At 51.5% G+C, this 22,713-nt stretch overlaps 1 protein-coding gene across 3 annotated transcripts in view; it reads left to right on the top strand.

The window, feature by feature from the left end:
- LOC118379529 (small G protein signaling modulator 2-like) overlaps nt 1-22,713 on the top strand; it is a 258,031-nt gene that overhangs the window by 109,673 nt on the left and 125,645 nt on the right. For all 3 annotated transcript variants that reach the window (XR_008068811.1, XM_052468679.1, XM_052468678.1), the window contains exon 3: nt 2,647-2,815. Coding sequence is in view for 2 of the 3 variants with exons in the window: in XM_052468679.1 (XP_052324639.1) it covers nt 2,647-2,815 (169 nt within the window). In the remaining variant the exon portion in view is untranslated. The remainder of the gene's footprint in view (nt 1-2,646; nt 2,816-22,713) is intronic.

The raw sequence follows: 22,713 nt of genomic DNA, 5'->3' as shown, positions 1-22,713 counted from the left end.
CTGGTCTGCTTCTGGGTCCAATTCTGGTAAACCCTGACAGGAGAAGTGTATCTATAATGCCATGCATAATAGTTGTATCTTTGATCAATGTTTGGTGTGCTTTTGTCGTAAAGCCTTTTTGGAATCGGAAACTGTGGTGGGATTAACAACAAGTTTATCATTAAAATGGTGTAAAATACTTGTATGTTTGAGGAATTTTAATTCTGAGATTTCTGTTTTGAATTTGGCGCCCTGCACTTTCACTGGCTGTTGTCATATCGATCCCGTTCGCGGGATTCAAGCCATACGAAGTTTTTAACAACAGGATAGTAAGTAATAGGATATTAAATAACAGTGCATTCAAGAAGAGTGTTTTTATCTGGGATTTCCGTTCTACTTCCTCTGTCTCCCTCCACCTCTCTTCCTCCACCTCTCTCCCTCCACCTCTCTTCCTCCACCTCTCTTCCTCCACCTTTCTCCCTCCACCTCTCTTCCTCCACCTCTCTTCCTCCACCTCTTCCTCCACCTCTCTCCCTCCACCTTTGTTCCTCCACCTCTCTCCCTCCACCTCTCTTCCTCCACCTCTCTTCCTCCACCTCTCTTCCTCCACCTTTGTTCCTCCACCTCTCTTCCTCCACCTCTCTTCCTCCACCTCTCTCCCTCCACCTCTCTTCCTCCACCTCTCTTCCTCCACCTCTCTTCCTCCACCTCTCTCCCTCCACCTCTCTCCCTCCACCTCTCTTCCTCCACCTCTCTCCCTCCACCTCTCCCCCTCCACCTCTCTTCCTCCACCTCTCTTCCTTCACCTCTCTCCCTCCACCTCTCTTCCTCCACCTCTGTTCCTCCACCTCTGTTCCTCCACCTCTCTTCCTCCACCTTTGTTCCTCCACCTCTCTCCCTCCACCTCTCTTCCTCCCTCTCTCTCCCTCCACCTCTCTTCCTCCACCTCTCTTCCTCCACCTCTCTTCCTCCACCTTTGTTCCTCCACCTCTCTCCCTCCACCTCTCTTCCTCCACCTCTCTCCCTCCACCTCTCTTCCTCCACCTCTCTTCCTCCACCTTTGTTCCTCCACCTCTCTCCCTCCACCTCTCTTCCTCCACCTCTCTCCCTCCACCTCTCTTCCTCCACCTCTCTTCCTCCACCTCTCTTCCTCCACCTCTCTCCCTCCACCTCACTTCCTCCACCTCTCTCCCTCCACCTCTCTTCCTCCACCTCTCTCCCTCCACCTCTCTTCATCCACCTCTCTCCCTCCACCTCTCTTCCTCCACCTCTCTCCCTCCACCTTTGTTCCTCCACCTCTCTCCCTCCACCTTTGTTCCTCCACCTCTCTCCCTCCACCTCTCTTCCTCCACCTCTCTTCCTCCACCTCTCTTCCTCCACCTTTCTTCCTCCACCTCTCTCCCTCCACCTCTCTTCCTCCACCTCTCTCCCTCCACCTCTCTTCCTCCACCTCTCTTCCTCCACCTCTCTCCCTCCACCTCTCTCCCTCCACCTCTCTTCCTCCACCTCTCTTCCTCCACCTCTCTTCCTCCACCTTTGTTCCTCCACCTCTCTTCCTCCACCTCTCTTCCTCCACCTCTCTTCCTCCACCTCTCTTCCTCCACCTTTGTTCCTCCACCTCTCTTCCTCCACCTCTCCCTCCACCTCTCTTCCTCCACCTCTCTTCCTCCACCTCTCTTCCTCCACCTCTCTCCCTCCACCTCTCTCCCTCCACCTCTCTCCCTCCACCTCTCTTCCTCCACCTCTCTTCCTCCACCTCTCTTCCTCCACCTCTCTTCCTCCACCTTTGTTCCTCCACCTCTCTTCCTCCACCTCTCTTCCTCCACCTCTCTTCCTCCACCTCTCTTCCTCCACCTTTGTTCCTCCACCTCTCTTCCTCCACCTTTGTTCCTCCACCTCTCTCCCTCCACCTTTGTTCCTCCACCTCTCTTCCTCCACCTCTCTCCCTCCACCTTTGTTCCTCCACCTCTCTTCCTCCACCTCTGTTCCTCCACCTTTGTTCCTCCACCTCTCTTCCTCCACCTCTCTTCCTCCACCTCTCTTCCTCCACCTTTGTTCCTCCACCTTTGTTCCTCCACCTTTGTTCCTCCACCTCTCTTCCTCCACCTTTCTCCCTCCACCTTTCTCCCTCCAGCTCTCTTCCTCCACCTTTCCTCCACCTTTCTGTCTTCACTCTCTCCTGTTTCATCTTTCTCCCTCTTTCGTTCCTCTCTCCCTCTTCCTCCTCCCTTTCTCTTTCTCCCTTTTGTCATCTCTCCTCTTTCACACTCATCCTCTTTGCTGCTCTCCATCCATCTCTCTCTTTCCCTCTATCACCCTAATCCTATTTGCTGCTCTCCCCTCCCCTCTCTCTTTCCCCCTCTCTCCTCTTTCACCTTCATCCTCTTTGCAGGCTCTCATCCATCTCTCTCTTTCCCTCAATCACCCTCATCCTCTTTGCTGCTCTCCCCTCCCCTCTCTCTTTCCCTTTCTCCTTTTTCACCCTCACCTCATCCTCTGCGAATAAGATGTTATGCGAATGACACATTTCTGTTGCTCGTGTAGTAAATGGACAATAAAGTAATCTTCACTCCCCTCTCTCTCTCTCTCTCTCTCTCTCTCTCTCTCTCTCTCTCTCTCTCTCTCTCTATCCCTCCCTCCCTCTCTCCCTCCCCCTCTCTCCTCCAGGCACCATCGAGGCGTGTCTGAGCCACCTGTTGAAGCGGCGAGCGGCGGGTTTCCTGCGTAGCGACAAGATCGCAGCCCTTTTCACCAAGATCGGCAAGGTCAACGCCACGGCGGGAGAGGTGTGTCAGAAGGTCCAGGAGCAGCTCACACAGCAGGCAGAGGTCACCAGGTACCGATTGACCTACTCTAGACCTTTGAACTTTTATCCCTTACACCTGACCTCATAGCACTACCATCCAAAACCACAACCGGAGAAATACAGGAAAAATATGGGAATTCAGTGATGTGGTATTATGTAGCTATACATCTATGGTCTCATGTTTTACTTCCCTATTTACACACCTGCACTGACAGTGTAGCATGGTAAAACCACAGTGTAGCATGGTAAAACCACAGTGTAGCATGGTAAAACCACACAGTGTAGCATGGTAAAACCACACAGTGTAGCATGGTAAAACCACACAGTGTAGCATGGTAAAACCACACAGTGTAGCATGGTAAAACCACACAGTGTAGCGTGGTAAAACTACACAGTGTAGCGTGGTAAAACTACACAGTGTAGCGTGGTAAAACCACACAGTGTAGCATGGTAAAACCACACAGTGTAGCGTGGTAAAACTACACAGTGTAGCGTGGTAAAACTACACAGTGTAGCGTGGTAAAACCACACAGTGTAGCGTGGTAAAACCACACAGTGTAGCGTGGTAAAACCACACAGTGTAGCGTGGTAAAACTACACAGTGTAGCGTGGTAAAACTACACAGTGTAGCATGGTAAAACTACACAGTGTAGCATGGTAAAACCACACAGTGAAGAGACAGTGTAGCATGGTAAAACCACACAGTGTAGCATGGTAAAACCACACAGTGTAGCATGGTAAAACCACACAGTGAAGCATGGTAAAACCACACAGTGAAGAGACAGTGTAGCGTGGTAAAACCACACAGTGTAGCATGGTAAAACCACACAGTGTAGCATGGTAAAACCACACAGTGTAGCATGGTAAAACCACACAGTGTAGCGTGGTAAAACTACACAGTGTAGCGTGGTAAAACCACACAGTGTAGCATGGTAAAACCACACAGTGTAGCGTGGTAAAACCACACAGTGTAGCATGGTAAAACCACACAGTGTAGCATGGTAAAACCACACAGTGTAGCATGGTAAAACCACACAGTGTAGCATGGTAAAACCACACAGTGAAGAGACAGTGTAGCGTGGTAAAACCACACAGTGTAGCATGGTAAAACCACACAGTGTAGCATGGTAAAACCACACAGTGTAGCATGGTAAAACCACACAGTGTAGCATGGTAAAACCACACAGTGTAGCGTGGTAAAACTACACAGTGTAGCGTGGTAAAACCACACAGTGTAGCGTGGTAAAACTACACAGTGTAGCGTGGTAAAACTACACAGTGTAGCGTGGTAAAACTACACAGTGTAGCGTGGTGAAACCACACAGTGTAGCGTGGTAAAACCACACAGTGTAGCGTGGTAAAACCACACAGTGTAGCGTGGTAAAACTACACAGTGTAGCGTGGTAAAACTACACAGTGTAGCATGGTAAAACCACACAGTGAAGAGACAGTGTAGCATGGTAAAACCACACAGTGTAGCATGGTTAAACCACACAGTGTAGCATGGTAAAACCACACAGTGAAGCATGGTAAAACCACACAGTGAAGAGACAGTGTAGCGTGGTAAAACCACACAGTGAAGAGACAGTGTAGCATGGTAAAACCACACAGTGAAGAGACAGTGTAGCATGGTAAAACCACACAGTGTAGCATGGTAAAACCACACAGTGAAGAGACAGTGTAGCGTGGTAAAACCACACAGTGAAGAGACAGTGTAGCGTGGTAAAACCACACAGTGAAGAGACAGTGTAGCATGGTAAAACCACACAGTGAAGAGGCAGTGTAAGCATGGTAAAACCACACAGTGAAGAGACAGTGTAGCATGGTAAAACCAGACAGTGAAGAGACAGTGTAGCATGGTAAAACCAGACAGTGAAGAGACAGTGTAGCATGGTAAAACCACACAGTGAAGAGACAGTGTAGCATGGTAAAACCAGACAGTGTAGCATGGTAAAACCAGACAGTGAAGAGACAGTGTAGCATGGTAAAACCAGACAGTGAAGAGACAGTGTAGCGTGGTAAAACCACACAGTGAAGAGACAGTGTAGCATGGTAAAACCACACAGTGAAGAGGCAGTGTAAGCATGGTAAAACCACACAGTGAAGAGACAGTGTAGCATGGTAAAACCAGACAGTGAAGAGACAGTGTAGCATGGTAAAACCAGACAGTGAAGAGACAGTGTAGCATGGTAAAACCAGACAGTGAAGAGACAGTGTAGCATGGTAAAACCACACAGTGAAGAGACAGTGTAGCATGGTAAAACCACACAGTGAAGAGGCAGTGTAAGCATGGTAAAACCACACAGTGAAGAGACAGTGTAGCATGGTAAAACCACACAGTGAAGAGACAGTGTAGCATGGTAAAACCAGACAGTGAAGAGACAGTGTAGCATGGTAAAACCACACAGTGAAGAGACAGTGTAGCATGGTAAAACCAGACAGTGTAGCATGGTAAAACCAGACAGTGAAGAGACAGTGTAGCATGGTAAAACCAGACAGTGAAGAGACAGTGTAGCATGGTAAAACCAGACAGTGTAGCATGGTAAAACCACACAGTGAAGAGACAGTGTAGCATGGTAAAACCACACAGTGAAGAGACAGTGTAGCATGGTAAAACCAGACAGTGTAGCGTGGTAAAACCAGACAGTGAAGAGACAGTGTAGCATGGTAAAACCACACAGTGAAGAGACAGTGTAGCGTGGTAAAACCAGACAGTGAAGAGACAGTGTAGCATGGTAAAACCACACAGTGAAGAGGCAGTGTAAGCATGGTAAAACCACACAGTGAAGAGACAGTGTAGCATGGTAAAACCAGACAGTGAAGAGACAGTGTAGCATGGTAAAACCACACAGTGAAGAGACAGTGTAGCATGGTAAAACCACACAGTGAAGAGACAGTGTAGCATGGTAAAACCACACAGTGAAGAGACAGTGTAGCGTGGTAAAACCACACAGTGAAGAGACAGTGTAAGCATGGTAAAACCACACAGTGAAGAGACAGTGTAGCGTGGTAAAACCACACAGTGAGGAGACAGTGTAGCATGGTAAAACCACACAGTGAAGAGGCAGTGTAAGCCTGGTAAAACCACACAGTGAAGAGACAGTGTAGCATGGTAAAACCACACAGTGAAGAGACAGTGTAGCATGGTAAAACCACACAGTGAAGAGGCAGTGTAAGCATGGTAAAACCACACAGTGTAGCATGGTAAAACCAGACAGTGAAGAGACAGTGTAGCGTGGTAAAACCAGACAGTGAAGAGACAGTGTAGCGTGGTAAAACCAGACAGTGAAGAGACAGTGTAGCATGGTAAAACCACACAGTGAAGAGACAGTGTAGCATGGTAAAACCACACAGTGTAGCATGGTAAAACCAGACAGTGAAGAGACAGTGTAGCATGGTAAAACCACACAGTGAAGAGACAGTGTAGCATGGTAAAACCACACAGTGAAGAGACAGTGTAGCATGGTAAAACCACACAGTGAAGAGACAGTGTAGCATGGTAAAACCACACAGTGAAGAGACAGTGTAGCGTGGTAAAACCAGACAGTGAAGAGACAGTGTAGCATGGTAAAACCAGACAGTGAAGAGACAGTGTAGCATGGTAAAACCACACAGTGAAGAGACAGTGTAGCGTGGTAAAACCACACAGTGAAGAGACAGTGTAGCATGGTAAAACCACACAGTGAAGAGGCAGTGTAAGCATGGTAAAACCACACAGTGAAGAGACAGTGTAGCATGGTAAAACCAGACAGTGAAGAGACAGTGACAGTGGTAAAACCAGACAGTGAAGAGACAGTGTAGCATGGTAAAACCAGACAGTGAAGAGACAGTGTAGCATGGTAAAACCACACAGTGAAGAGAAACATGGTAAAACCACACAGTGAAGAGACAGTGTAGCATGGTAAAACCACACAGTGAAGAGACAGTGTAGCATGGTAAAACCACACAGTGAAGAGACAGTGTAGCATGGTAAAACCACACAGTGAAGAGACAGTGTAGCATGGTAAAACCACACAGTGAAAGACAGTGACAGTGTAGCATGGTAAAACCAGACAGTGAAGAGACAGTGTAGCATGGTAAAACCACACAGTGAAGAGACAGTGTAGCATGGTAAAACCAGACAGTGTAGCATGGTAAAAAACCACAGTGAAGAGACAGTGTAGCATGGTAAAACCACACAGTGAAGAGACAGTGTAGCATGGTAAAACCAGACAGTGTAGCATGGTAAAACCAGACAGTGAAGACAGTGTAGCATGGTAAAACCACACAGTGAAGAGACAGTGTAGCATGGTAAAACACACAGTGAAGAGACAGTGTAGCATGGTAAAACCAGACAGTGAAGAGACAGTGTAGCATGGTAAAACCACACAGTGAAGAGACAGTGTAGCGTGGTAAAACCAGACAGTGAAGAGACAGTGTAGCATGGTAAAACCACACAGTGAAGAGACAGTGTAGCATGGTAAAACCACACAGTGAAGAGACAGTGTAGCATGGTAAAACCAGACAGTGAAGAGACAGTGTAGCATGGTAAAACCACACAGTGTAAAACCACACAGTGAGACAGTGTAGCATGGTAAAACCAGACAGTGAAGAGACAGTGTAGCATGGTAAAACCACACAGTGAAGAGACAGTGTAGCATGGTAAAACCACACAGTGAAGAGACAGTGTAGCATGGTAAAACCATGGTAAAACCAGACAGTGAAGAGACAGTGTAGCATGGTAAAACCACACAGTGAAGAGACAGTGTAGCATGGTAAAACCACACAGTGAAGAGACAGTGTAGCATGGTAAAACCACACAGTGAGGAGACAGTGTAGCATGGTAAAACCACACAGTGAAGAGGCAGTGTAAGCATGGTAAAACCACACAGTGAAGAGACAGTGTAGCATGGTAAAACCACACAGTGAAGAGACAGTGTAGCATGGTAAAACCACACAGTGAAGAGACAGTGTAAGCATGGTAAAACCACACACAGTGACAGTGAAGAGACAGTGTAGCATGGTAAAACCAGACAGTGAAGAGACAGTGTAGCATGGTAAAACCACACAGTGTAGCATGGTAAAACCACACAGTGAAGAGACAGTGTAGCATGGTAAAACCACACAGTGTAGCAAAACCAGACAGTGAAGAGACAGTGTAGCATGGTAAAACCACACAGTGAAGAGACAGTGTAGCATGGTGACAGTGAAGAGACAGTGTAGCATGGTAAAACCACACAGTGAAGAGACAGTGTAGCATGGTAAAACCACACAGTGAAGAGACAGTGTAGCGTGGTAAAACCAGACAGTGAAGAGACAGTGTAGCATGGTAAAACCAGACAGTGAAGAGACAGTGTAGCATGGTAAAACCACACAGTGAAGAGACAGTGTAGCATGGTAAAACCACACAGTGAAGAGACAGTGTAGCGTGGTAAAACCAGACAGTGAAGAGACAGTGTAGCATGGTAAAACCAGACAGTGAAGAGACAGTGTAGCATGGTAAAACCAGACAGTGAAGAGACAGTGTAGCGTGGTAAAACCACACAGTGAAGAGACAGTGTAGCATGGTCAAACCACACAGTGAAGACACAGTGTAGCATGGTATAACTACACAGGGTGGTCACCCATAAAATTCTTAAATTAATTCAAAAGTTATACAAATATGTTCAAGAACCCTGTGACACTGCTCCATAGAACCATGTGACACTGCTCCATAGAACCATGTGACACTGCTCCATAGAACCATGTGACACTGCTCCATAGAACCATGTGACACTGCTCCATAGAACCCTGTGACCATAGAACCCTGTGACACTGCTCCATAGAACCCTGTGACACTGCTCCATAGAACCCTGTGACCATAGAACCCTGTGACACTGCTCCATAGAACCCTGTGACACTGCTCCATAGAACCATGTGACACTGCTCCATAGAACCCTGTGACCATAGAACCCTGTGACACTGCTCCATAGAACCCTGTGACTGCTCCATAGAACCCCGTGACACTGCTCCATAGAACCCTGTGACACTGCTCCATAGAACCCTGTGACACTGCTCCATAGAACCCTGTGACACTGCTCCATAGAACCCTGTGACACTGCTCCATAGAACCCTGTGACCATAGAACCCTGTGACACTGCTCCATAGAACCCTGTGACACTGCTCCACAGAACCCTGTGACCATAGAACCCTGTGATACTGCTCCATAGAACCCTGTGACACTGCTCCATAGAACCCTGTGATACTGCTCCATAGAACCCTGTGACACTGCTCCATAGAACCCTGTGACACTGCTCCATAGAACCCTGTGACACTGCTCCATAGAACCCTGTGACACTGCTCCATAGAACCCTGTGACACTGCTCCATAGAACCCTGTGACCATAGAACCCCGTGACACTGCTCCATAGAACCCTGTGACTGCACCATAGAACCCTGTGACACTGCTCCATAGAACCCTGTGACCATAGAACCCTGTGACACTGCTCCATAGAACCCTGTGACTGCTCCATAGAACCCTGTGACACTGCTCCATAGAACCCTGTGACACTGCTCCATAGAACCCTGTGACTGCTCCATAGAACCCTGTGACACTGCTCCATAGAACCCTGTGACACTGCTCCATAGAACCCTGTGACTGCTCCATAGAACCCTGTGACACTGCTCCATAGAACCCTGTGACACTGCTCCATAGAACTCTGTGACTGCTCCATAGAACCCTGTGACTGCTCCATAGAACCCTGTGACACTGCTCCATAGAACCCTGTGACTGCTCCATAGAACCCTGTGACACTGCTCCATAGAACCCTGTGACCATAGAACCCTGTGACACTGCTCCATAGAACTCTGTGACTGCTCCATAGAACCCTGTGACACTGCTCCATAGAACCCTGTGACTGCTCCATAGAACCCTGTGACTGCTCCATAGAACCCTGTGACACTGCTCCATAGAACCCTGTGATACTGCTCCATAGAACCCTGTGACTGCTCCATAGAACCCCGTGACACGTGACACTGCTCCATAGAACCCTGTGACCATAGAACCCTGTGACACTGCTCCATAGAACCCTGTGACCATAGAACCCTGTGACACTGCTCCATAGAACCCTGTGACACTGCTCCATAGAACCCTGTGACTGCTCCATAGAACCCTGTGACACTGCTCCATAGAACCCTGTGACCATAGAACCCTGTGACTGCTCCATAGAACCCTGTGACACTGCTCCATAGAACCCTGTGACACTGCTCCATAGAACCCTGTGACTGCTCCATAGAACCCTGTGACTGCTCCATAGAACCCTGTGACACTGCTCCATAGAACCCTGTGACTGCTCCATAGAACCCTGTGACTGCTCCATAGAACCCTGTGATACTGCTCCATAGAACCCTGTGACTGTTCCATAGAACCCTGTGACACTGCTCCATAGAACCCTGTGACCATAGAACCCTGTGACACTGCTCCATAGAACCCTGTGACTGCTCCATAGAACCCTGTGACTGCTCCATAGAACCCTGTGACACTGCTCCATAGAACCCTGTGATACTGCTCCATAGAACTTTGTGACTGCTCCATAGAACCCTGTGACACTGCTCCATAGAACTCTGTGACTGCTCCATAGAACTCTGTGACTGCTCCATAGAACCCTGTGACACTGCTCCATAGAACCCTGTGACCATAGAACCCTGTGACTGATCCATAGAACCCCGTGACACTGATCCATAGAACCCTGTGACTCTGTTCCGAGGCAGAACTGAGCTAACTTCGAATGTCAACTGACAAGTTAACTAGTGGCTGCAGGTTGTTCTCAACTAGCCTACCTGGTTAAATAAAGGTGAAATAAAAAAAATAAAAAAAAGGTTTGTGAGTGAAAACATGTCTTTTTCTAAATGAAATCCACTGAATACAAAACTAAATGGGGACTAAATATATATTTATTTACAAAGATAACAGACTGAATTTCAATATCCACCTTCTGTGGAGACAACCTGTTCCTGTTTTCATTGTGTATTTCTGAGTCTTTCCCTTTAAATCGCCATAGAAACGGCCCCTCTCAATGTAGATTGATTGCGGTTACAGACAATGAAAGCCAAGGATCTGGAGGTGGAAATGACAAAAGTATCAAGTTGATTTTGATTGGTCCAACCAGCTGTAAATGACTTCGAATGGTACCACCTCCCAACACCAAATATGGAAGAGATACAACAGAGTGGTGCAGCAAATGAACGTTCTTTATTTCATCAACACTGTCAAGTACAGGTATATTAACGTTATAATATTATAGAGAATAATCTAATGATTCATTCTAGGTCATTTATAATGACATGGGGCAAAGAAAACTATGTTTTGACATTCATTTCGTAGCACCCTCTTGAATTGCCTCGTTTTTCTCTACATTGTACAGCAGTGAGTGAATACCCTCTACACAGTGAAGAAGACTAACTAAATCAATATTGGGGAGTCTCTTCCTACACCTGTCCAGGTGTGTGTTTACCCAAGCCCAGCGTCTATTTGTGTGTACACACACACACACTTCGATAAGCTGCTACACATGGCCACTGAGCACTCTGGGACTGAGAGGGAAGCTGGGCTTAATGGAGGAAGAGATGGGGGGAGGGTGTTGGGGCAGAGAACACACACACACACACACACACACACTCTCTTCCTGTATCTCCTCCCTCCTCCTCTCATCTTGTCTTGTCGCAGTCATACAGCTGTGAATGTAGAAACAGAATATGCAGATTCTATTGTAGATTGTTGTAGAGTGATGTGGTTCTACTAGTGTGCCTGTGGTGACTGGGGCTTTGTCCCAAATTAAATGTTTTTTAGTTGTATATAGCTGTATCGCACCCCGAGTACCCCCCACCTCACCTCCCTCAGCTCGCCCACCACACCTCCTCACCTCCCCCACCTCTCCCCACCGCACCTCCTCCTCCCCCCCACCTCTCCTCACCTCCCCCACCTCCCCCCTCATCTCCCCACCCTCCTCACCTCCCCCACCCACCTCTCCTCACACCTCTCCACCTCCCCCACCGCACCTCCTCACCTCCCCCACCACATTTCCTCAGCTCCCCCACCTCCTCCCTCACCTCCCCACCGCACCTCCTCACCTCCCCCACCACATCTCTCCTCACCCCACCTCACCTCTCCTCACCTCCCCCACCTCACCTCTCCTCAGCTCCCCCACCACACCTCTCCTCACCTCCCCCACACCTCTCCTCCCCCACCTCTCCCTCTCCTCACCTCCCCCACACCCCTCCCCACACCTCTTCTCCCCCCCTCTCCTCCCCCAGCGCTCTCTCTCCCCTCTCCTCCCCCACTCCTCCTCCCACACCTCTCCTCAGCTCCCCACCTCATCTCCCCCACCGCACCTCTCCTCTCCTCCCCCACCTCCTCCCTCCCACCACACCTCTCCTCTCCTCACCTCACCTCTCCCACCACATCTCTCCTCAACCCCACCGCACCCTCCTCAGCTCCCCCACCACACCTCTCCTCCTCACCTCCCCACCCCACCTCTCCTCCTCACCTCCCCACCTCACCTCTCCTCACCTCCCCCACCTCTCCTCTCCTCACCCCACTGCATCTCTCCTCACCTCCCCACCACACCTCTCCTCCCACACCTCTCCCTCCTCTCCCACACCTCTCCTCACCTCCCCCACCGCACCTCTCCTCAGCTCCCCACCTCTCTCTCCCTCATCCCCACCCTCCTCTCCTCACCTCCCACCACACCTCTCCTCACACCTCTCCTCACCTCTCCTCACCTCCTCCCCACCTCTCCTCCCACCCCCACCACACCTCTCCTCTCCTCACCTCTCCCACCACACCTCTCACCTCTCCTCTCCTCCCCCACACCTCTCCTCACCTCCCCACTGCACCTCTCCCCACCTCCCCCACCTCTCCTCCCCACCCCACCACACCTCTCCTCACCTCCTCCCACACTCTCCTCACCCACCACCTCTCCTCAGCTCCCCCACCTCATCTCCCCCACCGCACCTCTCCTCTCCTCCCCCACCTCTCCTCCCACACCTCCACCACACCTCTCCCCCTCACCTCACCTCTCCCACCACATCTCTCCTAACCCCACCGCACCTCTCCTCAGCTCCCCCACCACACCTCTCCTCACCTCCCCCCACCGCACTCTCTCTCCTCCCCACTCTCCCCACCTCTCTCTCCTCACCCCACTGCATCTCTCCTCACCTCCCCACCACACCTCTCCTCCCACACCTCTCCCTCTCCTCTCCTCCCACACCCTCTCACCTCCCCCACCGCACCTCTCCTCTCCTCCCCCACCTCTCCCCCACCCCACCACACCTCCTCTCCTCACCTCCCCCACCCACCTCTCCCCCCCTCCTCCTCACCCACCACACCTCTCCTCACCTCCCCCACACCTCTCCTCTCCTCACCTCCCCCACCGCACCTCTCCTCACCTCCCCCCCACACCTCTCCTCTCCCCACACCCTCCCACCCACCACATCTCTCCTCACCTCCCCACCTCTCCTCTCCTCTCCTCCCACACCTCTCCCTCCCCACCACACTCTCCTCCTCCCCCACCACACCTCTCCTCCTCTCCCCTCCACCTCTCCTCCCCACCACATCCTCCCTCACCCCCCCCACCTCTCCTCCGCCACCTCTCCTCTCCTCCCCACCCCCACCTCTCTCCTCACCTCCCCCACACCTCTCCTCTCCTCACCTCCCACCACACCTCTCTCTCCCCACCACACCTCCCCCACCTCACCTCTCCTCTCCCCCACACCTCTCCTCCCCACCCTCCCCCACCACTCTCTCCTCCTCCCCCCACACCTCCTCCGCCACCTCTCCTCTCCTCACCTCCCCCACCTCTCCTCTCCTCACCTCCCACACCTCCTCCCACCCCCCACCACACCTCTCCTCCTCCCCCACCTCTCCTCTCCTCACCTCCCCACCTCCTCCCTCTCCTCCCCCCACCACCTCTCCTCACCTCCCCCACCGCACCTCTCCTCCTCACCTCTCCCACCTCTCCCTCTCCTCTCCTCCCACACCCTCCTCCCCACCACACCTCTCCTCCCCCCACCACCTCTCCTCACCTCTCCCCCACCTCTCCTCTCCTCCCACACCTCTCCTCCCCACCACACCTCTCCCCCACCACATCTCCTCCCTCCCCCACCACACCTCTCCTCCACCCCTCCTCTCCTCTCCTCACCTCCCCACCTCTCTCTCCTCACCTCCCCCACCTCTCCTCTCCTCACCTCCCACCACCTCTCCTCACCTTCCTCCCCACTCTCAGCTCCCCACCTCTCCCTCCTCACCTCCCCACCGCACCTCCTCAGCCCCCACCCTCCTCTCCTCACCTCCCCCCCACCTCTCCTCCTCACCTCCACCGCACCTCTCCTCAGCTCCCCACCTCTCCTCTCCTCACCCCCCACCACACCTCTCCTCTCCTCAGCTCCCCCCACCTCTCCTCCTCACCTCCCCACCACACCTCTCTCCTCACCTCTCCCCCACCCACCTCTCCTCTCCTCACCTCCCCCACCGCACCTCTCCTCACCCACCACATCTCTCCTCACCCCACCGCACCTCTCCTCACCTCCCCCACCGCACCTCTCCTCCCCACCTCTCCTCTCCTCTCTCACCTCCCCATCTCTCCTCCCCCCACCTCTTCTCCCCCACCTCTCCTCACCCACCGCACCTCTCCTCAGCTCCCCACCTCATCTCCCCACCGCACCTCTCCTCTCCCACCTCTCCTCCCACACCACACCCTCCTCTCCTCCCCCACCTCTCCTCCCACACCCCACCACACCCTCCTCACCTCTCCCACCACATCTCTCCTCACCCCCCCACCTCTCCTCAGCCCCACCACCACCTCTCCTCTCCTCCCCCACCTCTCCCCACACCCCACCACACCTCTCCTCTCCTCACCTCTCCCACCACATCTCTCCTCACCCCACCACACCTCTCCTCAGCTCCCCCACCTCATCTGCCCCACCGCACCTCTCCTCTCCCCCCCCACCTCTCCCCCACCCCACCCACTCTCCCTCCTCACCTCTCCCACCACATCCTCCTCACCCCACCACACCTCTCCTCACCTCCCCCACCACACCTCTCCTCACCTCCCCCCACCACACCTCCTCTCCTCACCTCCCCCACCACACCTCTCCTCACCTCCCCACCGCACCTCTCCTCTCCTCACCCCCACCCACCTCTCCTCACCTCCCCCACCACACCTCTCCTCAGCTCCCCCACCCACCTCTCCTCACCTCCCCCCACCACACCTCTCCTCTCCTCACCTCCCCCCACCTCTCCTCACCTCCCCCCACCGCACCTCTCCTCAGCTCCCCCACCACCTCTCCTCACCTCCCCCACCTCTCCTCTCCCTCACCTCCCCACCTCTCCTCACCTCCCCCCCACCACATCCTCTCCTCCCACACCACACCTCTCCTCACCTCCCCCAGCGCATCTCTCCTCACCTCCCCCACCGCACCTCTCCTCACCTCCCCCACCGCACCTCTCCTCACCCACCACATCTCTCCTCACCCCACCGCACCTCTCCTCACCTCCCCCACCGCACCTCTCCTCCCCCACCTCTCCTCCCCCACCTCTTCTCCCCCCCTCTCCTCCCCCACCTCTCCTCCCACACCTCTCCTCACCCACCGCACCTCTCCTCAGCTCCCCACCTCATCTCCCCCCACCGCAACTCTCCTCACCTCCCCCACCTCTCCTCTCCCCACCTCCCCCACCGCACCTCTCCTCTCCTCCCCCACCTCTCCTCCCACACCCCACCACACCTCTCCTCTCCTCACCTCTCCCACCACATCTCTCCTCACCCCACCACACCTCTCCTCACCTCCCCCACCGCACCTCTCCTCTCCTCACCTCCCCCACCTCTCCTCTCCTCACCTCCCCCACCTCTCCCTCCCTCCCCCACTGCATCTCTCCTCACCTCCCACACCACCTCTCCTCTCCTCCCACACCTCTCCTCACCTCCCCCCCCTCACCTCTCCTCCCCCACCTCACCTCTCCTCCCCCACCTCTCCTCTCCTCACCTCCCCCACCTCTCCTCACCTCCCCACCGCACCTCACCTCCCCTCCCACCTCTCCTCTCCCACCTCTCCTCTCCCACCTCTCTTCTCCTCACCTCCCCCACCTTCCACTCTCCTTCCCTTTATTAAAAATAATTTAACCTTTATTTAACTAGGCAAGTCAGTTAAGAACAAATTCTTATTTACAATGACGGCCTACCCTAGCCGCCCTATGGGACTCCCAATCACGGCCAGATGTGATACAGCCTGGATTCGAACCAGGGACTGTAGTGACTCCTCTTGCACTGAGATGCAGTGCCTTAGACCGCTGCACCCTTCACCCATCCTGCCTCTCCTTCCCCTCAACCATCCTCTCCTGTCCTTCCCCACTTCTCCTCCCCCGTCCCCCATCTTCCCCTCTCATCCCCCCTCAGCTCTCCTTCCCCCTCACTCATCCTCAGGACTCCATTGCTCGGTTACTCCCGTTGCCATGGCGACATCATCATTGTACCGTGACCATCATCGCTAGAAAGAGAAAAAGGGAGAGGAGGAGAGAGATAAGAAAGAGAGAGAGGAATGTGAGAAGAACAGACAGATGAGAGAGGTGAGAGTGTGTGAGATAGCAGAGAGAGAGAGAAGAGAAAAGAGAAAGATTTTTATTTTATTGAGAAAAAAAATCTTTATTTGGCCCAAATACTTACATCATTAAAACAAACTTTATTTCATTTTAACAGACTGGAAAGTTAAAATCAAGCCCCCCCATCCACCACACATAGAACCCCCCCTGACGCCCCATACCCCAACAAAGTCCCCCATAGACAGTTCACCCAGCCCCCCCCTATAGACAGTTCACCAGCCCCCCATAGACAGTTCACCAGCCCCCATAGACAGTTCACCAGCCCCCCATAGACAGTTCACCAGCCCCCATAGACAGTTCACCAGCCCCCCATAGACAGTTCACCCCCCATAGACAGTTCAGCCCCCCATAGACAGTTCACCCCCCCCATAGACAGTTCACCAGCCCCCCGATAGACAGTTCACCAGCCCCCCCATAGACAGTTCCCCCAGCCCCCATAGACAGTTCACCAGTCCCCCCCCATAGACAGTTCACCAGCCGCCCCCATAGACAGTTCACCCCCCATAGACAGTTCACCAGCCCCCATAGACAGCATAGACAGTTCACCAGCCCCCCATAGACAGTCCCCCCCATAGACAGTTCACCCCCCATAGACAGTCCCCCCCCCATAGACAGTCCCCCCCCATAGACAGTCCACCCCCCATAGACAGCTCACCAGCCCCCCATAGACAGTTCACCAGTCCCCCCATAGACAGTTCACCAGTCCCCCATAGACGTTCCCCCATAGACAGCCCCCATAGACAGTTCACCAGCCGCCCCCATAGACAGTTCACCAGCCCCCACCCATACACAGTTCACCAGGCCCCCATAGACATGCTCTAGTTACAGACAGTTCACCAGCCCCCCCATAGACATGCTCCAGTTTTAGACAGTTAACCAACCCCCCACACAAGTCTGGTTCATCCTTGAGGGCAATTTCCTAACGCCTGAAGGTACCACATTCATCTGTACAAAAAATAGTACGCAAGTATAAACACCATCTGTCTCCTAGACATGAACGTACTTTTGTGCGAAAAGTGCTAATCAATTCCAGAACAACAGCAAAGGACCTTGTGAAGATGCTGGAGGAAACGGGTGCAAAAGTATCTATATCCACAGTAAAACGAGTCCTATAACGACATAACCTGATATGCCGCTCAGCAAGGAAGAGGCCACTGCTCCAAAACCGCCATAAAAAAAGCCAGACTATGGTTTGCAACTGCACATGGGGACAAAGATTGTACTTTTTGGAGAAATGTCCTTTGGTCTGATGAAACAAAAATAGAACTGTTTGGCCATAATGACCATCGTTATGTTTGGAGGAAAAAGGGGGAGGCTTACAAGCCAAAGAACACCATCCCAACCGTGAAGCACGGGGTGGCAGCATCATGTTGTGGGGGTGCTTTTCTGCAGGAGGGACTGGTGCACTTCACAAAATAGATGGCATCATGAGGGAGGAAATTATGTGGATATATTGAAGCAACATCTCAAGACATCAGTGAGGAAGTTAAAGCTTTGTCGCAAATGGGTCTTCCAAATGGACAATGACCCTAAGCTTACTTCCAAAGTTGTGGCAAAATGGCATAAGGACAACAATGTCAAGGTATTGGAGTGGCCATTACAAAGCCCTGCCCTCAATCCCATAGAAAATGTGTGGGAAGAACTGAAAAGGCGTGTGCCAGCAAGGAGACCTACAAACCTGACTCAGTTACACCAGCTCTGTCAGGAGGAACGGGCCAAAATTCACCCAACTTGTTGTGGGAAGCTTGTGGAAGGCTACCCAAAACGTTTGACCCAAGTTAAACAATTTAAAGGCAATGCTACCAAATACTAATTGAGTTTATGTAAACTTCTGACCCACTGGGAATGTGATGAAATAAATAAAAGCTTAAATAAATCACTCTACTATTATTCTGACATTTCACATTCTAAACATAAAGTGGTGATCCTAACTGACTTAAGACAGGGAATGTTTACTAGGATTAAATGTCAGTTGTGGAAAACTGAGTTTAAATGTATTTGGCTAAGGTGTATGTACACTTCCGATTTCAACTGTACATACTCCAGTTTTAGCCAGCCCCAGCAACACATCAGACCCCCAGACACCCCTCAGACACCCCCTACCCCAGACACCCCTCAGACAACCAGACAACCCCTCCCCAGACACCCCTCAGATACCCCTACCCCAGACACCCCTCAGACAACCCCCTCCCCAGACACCCCTCAGATACCCCCTACCCCAGACACCCCCTCAGACACCAAGACACCCCCCTCCCCCAGACACCCCCTGTGTATGGTGTTCCAGTTCCAGAACCCTGTTATAGCCCCAGAACCCTGTTATAGCTCCAGAACCCTGTTATAGCCCCAGAACCCTGTTATAGTTCCAGAACCCTGTTCCATCATACACTACAGCCCTCCTATTCCCGTCACTTACTGAACTCATACACTACAGCCCTCCTATTCCTGTCACTTACTGAACTCATACACTACAGCCCTCCTATTCCTGTCACTTACTGAACTTATACACTACAGCCCTCCTATTCCTGTCACTTACTGAACTCATACACTACAGCCCTCCTATTCCTGTCACTTACTGAACTCATACACTACAGCCCTCCTATTCCTGTCACTTACTGAACTCATACACTACAGCCCTCCTATTCCTGTCACTTACTGAACTCATACACTACAGCCCTCCTATTCCTGTCACTTACTGAACTCATACACTACAGCCCTCCTATTCCTGTCACTTACTGAACTCATACACTACAGCCCTCCTATTCCTGTCACTTACTGAACTTATACACTACAGCCCTCCTATTCCAGTCACTTACTGAACTCATACACTACAGCCCTCCTATTCCTGTCACTTACTGAACTCATACACTACAGCCCTCCTATTCCAGTCACTTACTGAACTCATACACTACAGCCCTCCTATTCCAGTCACTTACTGAACTCATACACTACAGCCCTCCTATTCCCGTCTCTTACTGAACTCATACACTACAGCCCTCCTATTCCAGTCACTTACTGAACTCATACACTACAGCCCTCCTATTCCCGTCTCTTACTGAACTCATACACTACATCCCTCCTATTCCAGTCTCTTACTGAACTCATACACTACAGCCCTCCTATTCCTGTCACTTACTGAACTCATACACTACAGCCCTCCTATTCCTGTCACTTACTGAACTCATACACTACAGCCCTCCTATTCCTGTCACTTACTGAACTCATACACTACAGCCCTCCTATTCCTGTCACTTACTGAACTCATACACTACAGCCCTCCTATTCCTGTCACTTACTGAACTCATACACTACAGCCCTCCTATTCCTGTCACTTACTGAACTCATACACTACAGCCCTCCTATTCCTGTCACTTACTGAACTCATACACTACAGCCCTCCTATTCCTGTCACTTACTGAACTCATACACTACAGCCCTCCTATTCCTGTCACTTACTGAACTCATACACTACAGCCCTCCTATTCCTGTCACTTACTGAACTCATACACTACAGCCCTCCTATTCCTGTCACTTACTGAACTCATACACTACAGCCCTCCTATTCCTGTCACTTACTGAACTCATACACTACAGCCCTCCTATTCCTGTCACTTACTGAACTCATACACTACAGCCCTCCTATTCCTGTCACTTACTGAACTCATACACTACAGCCCTCCTATTCCAGTCTCTTACTGAACTCATACACTACAGCCCTCCTATTCCTGTCACTTACTGAACTCATACACTACAGCCCTCCTATTCCTGTCACTTACTGAACTCATACACTACAGCCCTCCTATTCCTGTCACTTACTGAACTCATACACTACAGCCCTCCTATTCCTGTCACTTACTGAACTCATACACTACAGCCCTCCTATTCCTGTCACTTACTGAACTCATACACTACAGCCCTCCTATTCCTGTCACTTACTGAACTCATACACTACAGCCCTCCTATTCCTGTCACTTACTGAACTCATACACTACAGCCCTCCTATTCCCGTCTCTTACTGAACTCATACACTACAGCCCTCCTATTCCTGTCACTTACTGAACTCATACACTACAGCCCTCCTATTCCTGTCACTTACTGAACTCATACACTACAGCCCTCCTATTCCTGTCACTTACTGAACTCATACACTACAGCCCTCCTATTCCTGTCACTTACTGAACTCATACACTACAGCCCTCCTATTCCAGTCTCTTACTGAACTCATACACTACAGCCCTCCTATTCCTGTCACTTACTGAACTCATACACTACAGCCCTCCTATTCCTGTCACTTACTGAACTCATACACTACAGCCCTCCTATTCCAGTCACTTACTGAACTCATACACTACAGCCCTCCTATTCCTGTCACTTACTGAACTCATACACTACAGCCCTCCTATTCCTGTCACTTACTGAACTCATACACTACAGCCCTCCTATTCCAGTCTCTTACTGAACTCATACACTACAGCCCTCCTATTCCTGTCACTTACTGAACTCATACACTACAGCCCTCCTATTCCTGTCACTTACTGAACTCATACACTACAGCCTTCCTATTCCTGTCACTTACTGAACTCATACACTACAGCCCTCCTATTCCTGTCTCTTTCCCCAGTTATTGCAGACCACTCTTGAAGCCTCCATTAAAAGGAATGAAAAGGAAAAGCAAGAAACCCAACAGAGGGAACAGACAAGGGACAGATATCCCCCTGTGATGCAGGATCAGACCCATCAGGATCAGACTCATCAGGCTCAGACCCATCAGGACTTACAGACCCATCAGCCCTCAGACCCATCAGGACTGAACTCAGACCCATCCTATTCCAACTGAACCCATCAGGATCAGACCCTATCAGGATCAGACCCATCAGGATCAGACCCATTCAGGATCAGACCCATCACAATGAGACCCATCAGGATCAGACCCATCAGGATCAGACCCATCAGGACTTACTGAACCCATCAGATCAGCCCTCCTATTCTGTCACTTACAGACCCATCAGGCTCCAGACCCATCAGGATCATACCCATCATTCCTGGATCAGACCCATCAGGATCAGACCCATCCTGTCACTTCAGACCCATCAGGATCAGACCCATCAGACTCAGCCCTCCTATTCCTGTCACAACGAGACCCATCAGGATCAGACCCATCAGGATCATCAGATCAGACCCATCACAACGAGACCCATCAGGATCAGACCCATCAGGATACAGCCCTCATTCCTGTCACAGACCCATCAGGATCAGACCCATCAGGATCAGACCCATCAGGATCAGACCCATCAGGCTACAGACCCATCAGGATCAGACCCATCAGGCTGTCAGACCCATCAGGACAGACCCATCACAACTGAGACCCATCAGGATCAGCCCCCTATCAGGATCAGACCCATCACTCAGACCCATTCAGGATCAGACCCATCACTATCAGACCCATCAGTCACTTCTGACCCATCAGGATCAGACCCATCACAACGAGACCCATCAGGATCAGACCCATCAGGATCAGACCCATCAGGATCAGACCCATCAGGCTCAGACCCATCAGGACTCAGACCCATCAGGCTCAGACCCATCATACACTCAGACCCATCAGATCAGACCCATCAGGATCAGACCCATTCAGGCTTCAGACCCATCACTATCAGACCCATCAGTCACTTCAGACCCATCAGGCTCAGACCCATCAGGCACTCAGCCCATCCTATTCAGTCACTTCAGACCCATCACAACAGACCCATCAGGATCAGACCCATCAGGATCAGACCCATCAGGCTCAGACCCATCAGGATCAGACCCATCAGGCTCAGACCCATCAGGATCAGACCCATCAGGCTCAGACCCATCAGGATCAGACCCATCAGGATCAGACCCATCACTCAGACCCATCAGGATCAGACCCATCAGGATCAGACCCATCAGGATCAGACCCATCACTACAGCCCCCTATTCCAGTCACTTACTCAGACCCATCAGATCAGACCCATCAGGATCAGACCCATCAGGATCAGACCCATCAGGATCAGACCCATCACAACGAGACCCATCAGGATCAGACCCATCAGGATCAGACCCATCAGGATCAGACCCATCAGGATCAGACCCATCAGGCTCAGACCCATCAGGATCAGACCCATCAGGCTCAGACCCATCAGGATCAGACCCATCAGGATCAGACCCATCAGGATCAGACCCATCAGGCTCAGACCCATCAGGATCAGACCCATCAGGATCAGACCCATCAGGCTCAGACCCATCAGGATCAGACCCATCAGGATCAGACCCATCAGGATCAGACCCATCAGGATCAGACC

The sequence above is a fragment of the Oncorhynchus keta genome, chromosome 18, assembly GCF_023373465.1.
Source record: "Oncorhynchus keta strain PuntledgeMale-10-30-2019 chromosome 18, Oket_V2, whole genome shotgun sequence".
Classification (NCBI taxonomy): domain Eukaryota; kingdom Metazoa; phylum Chordata; class Actinopteri; order Salmoniformes; family Salmonidae; genus Oncorhynchus; species Oncorhynchus keta.
The sequence above is the reverse complement of the archived record's forward strand: the minus strand, read 5'-3'. Positions and strand labels throughout refer to the sequence as shown.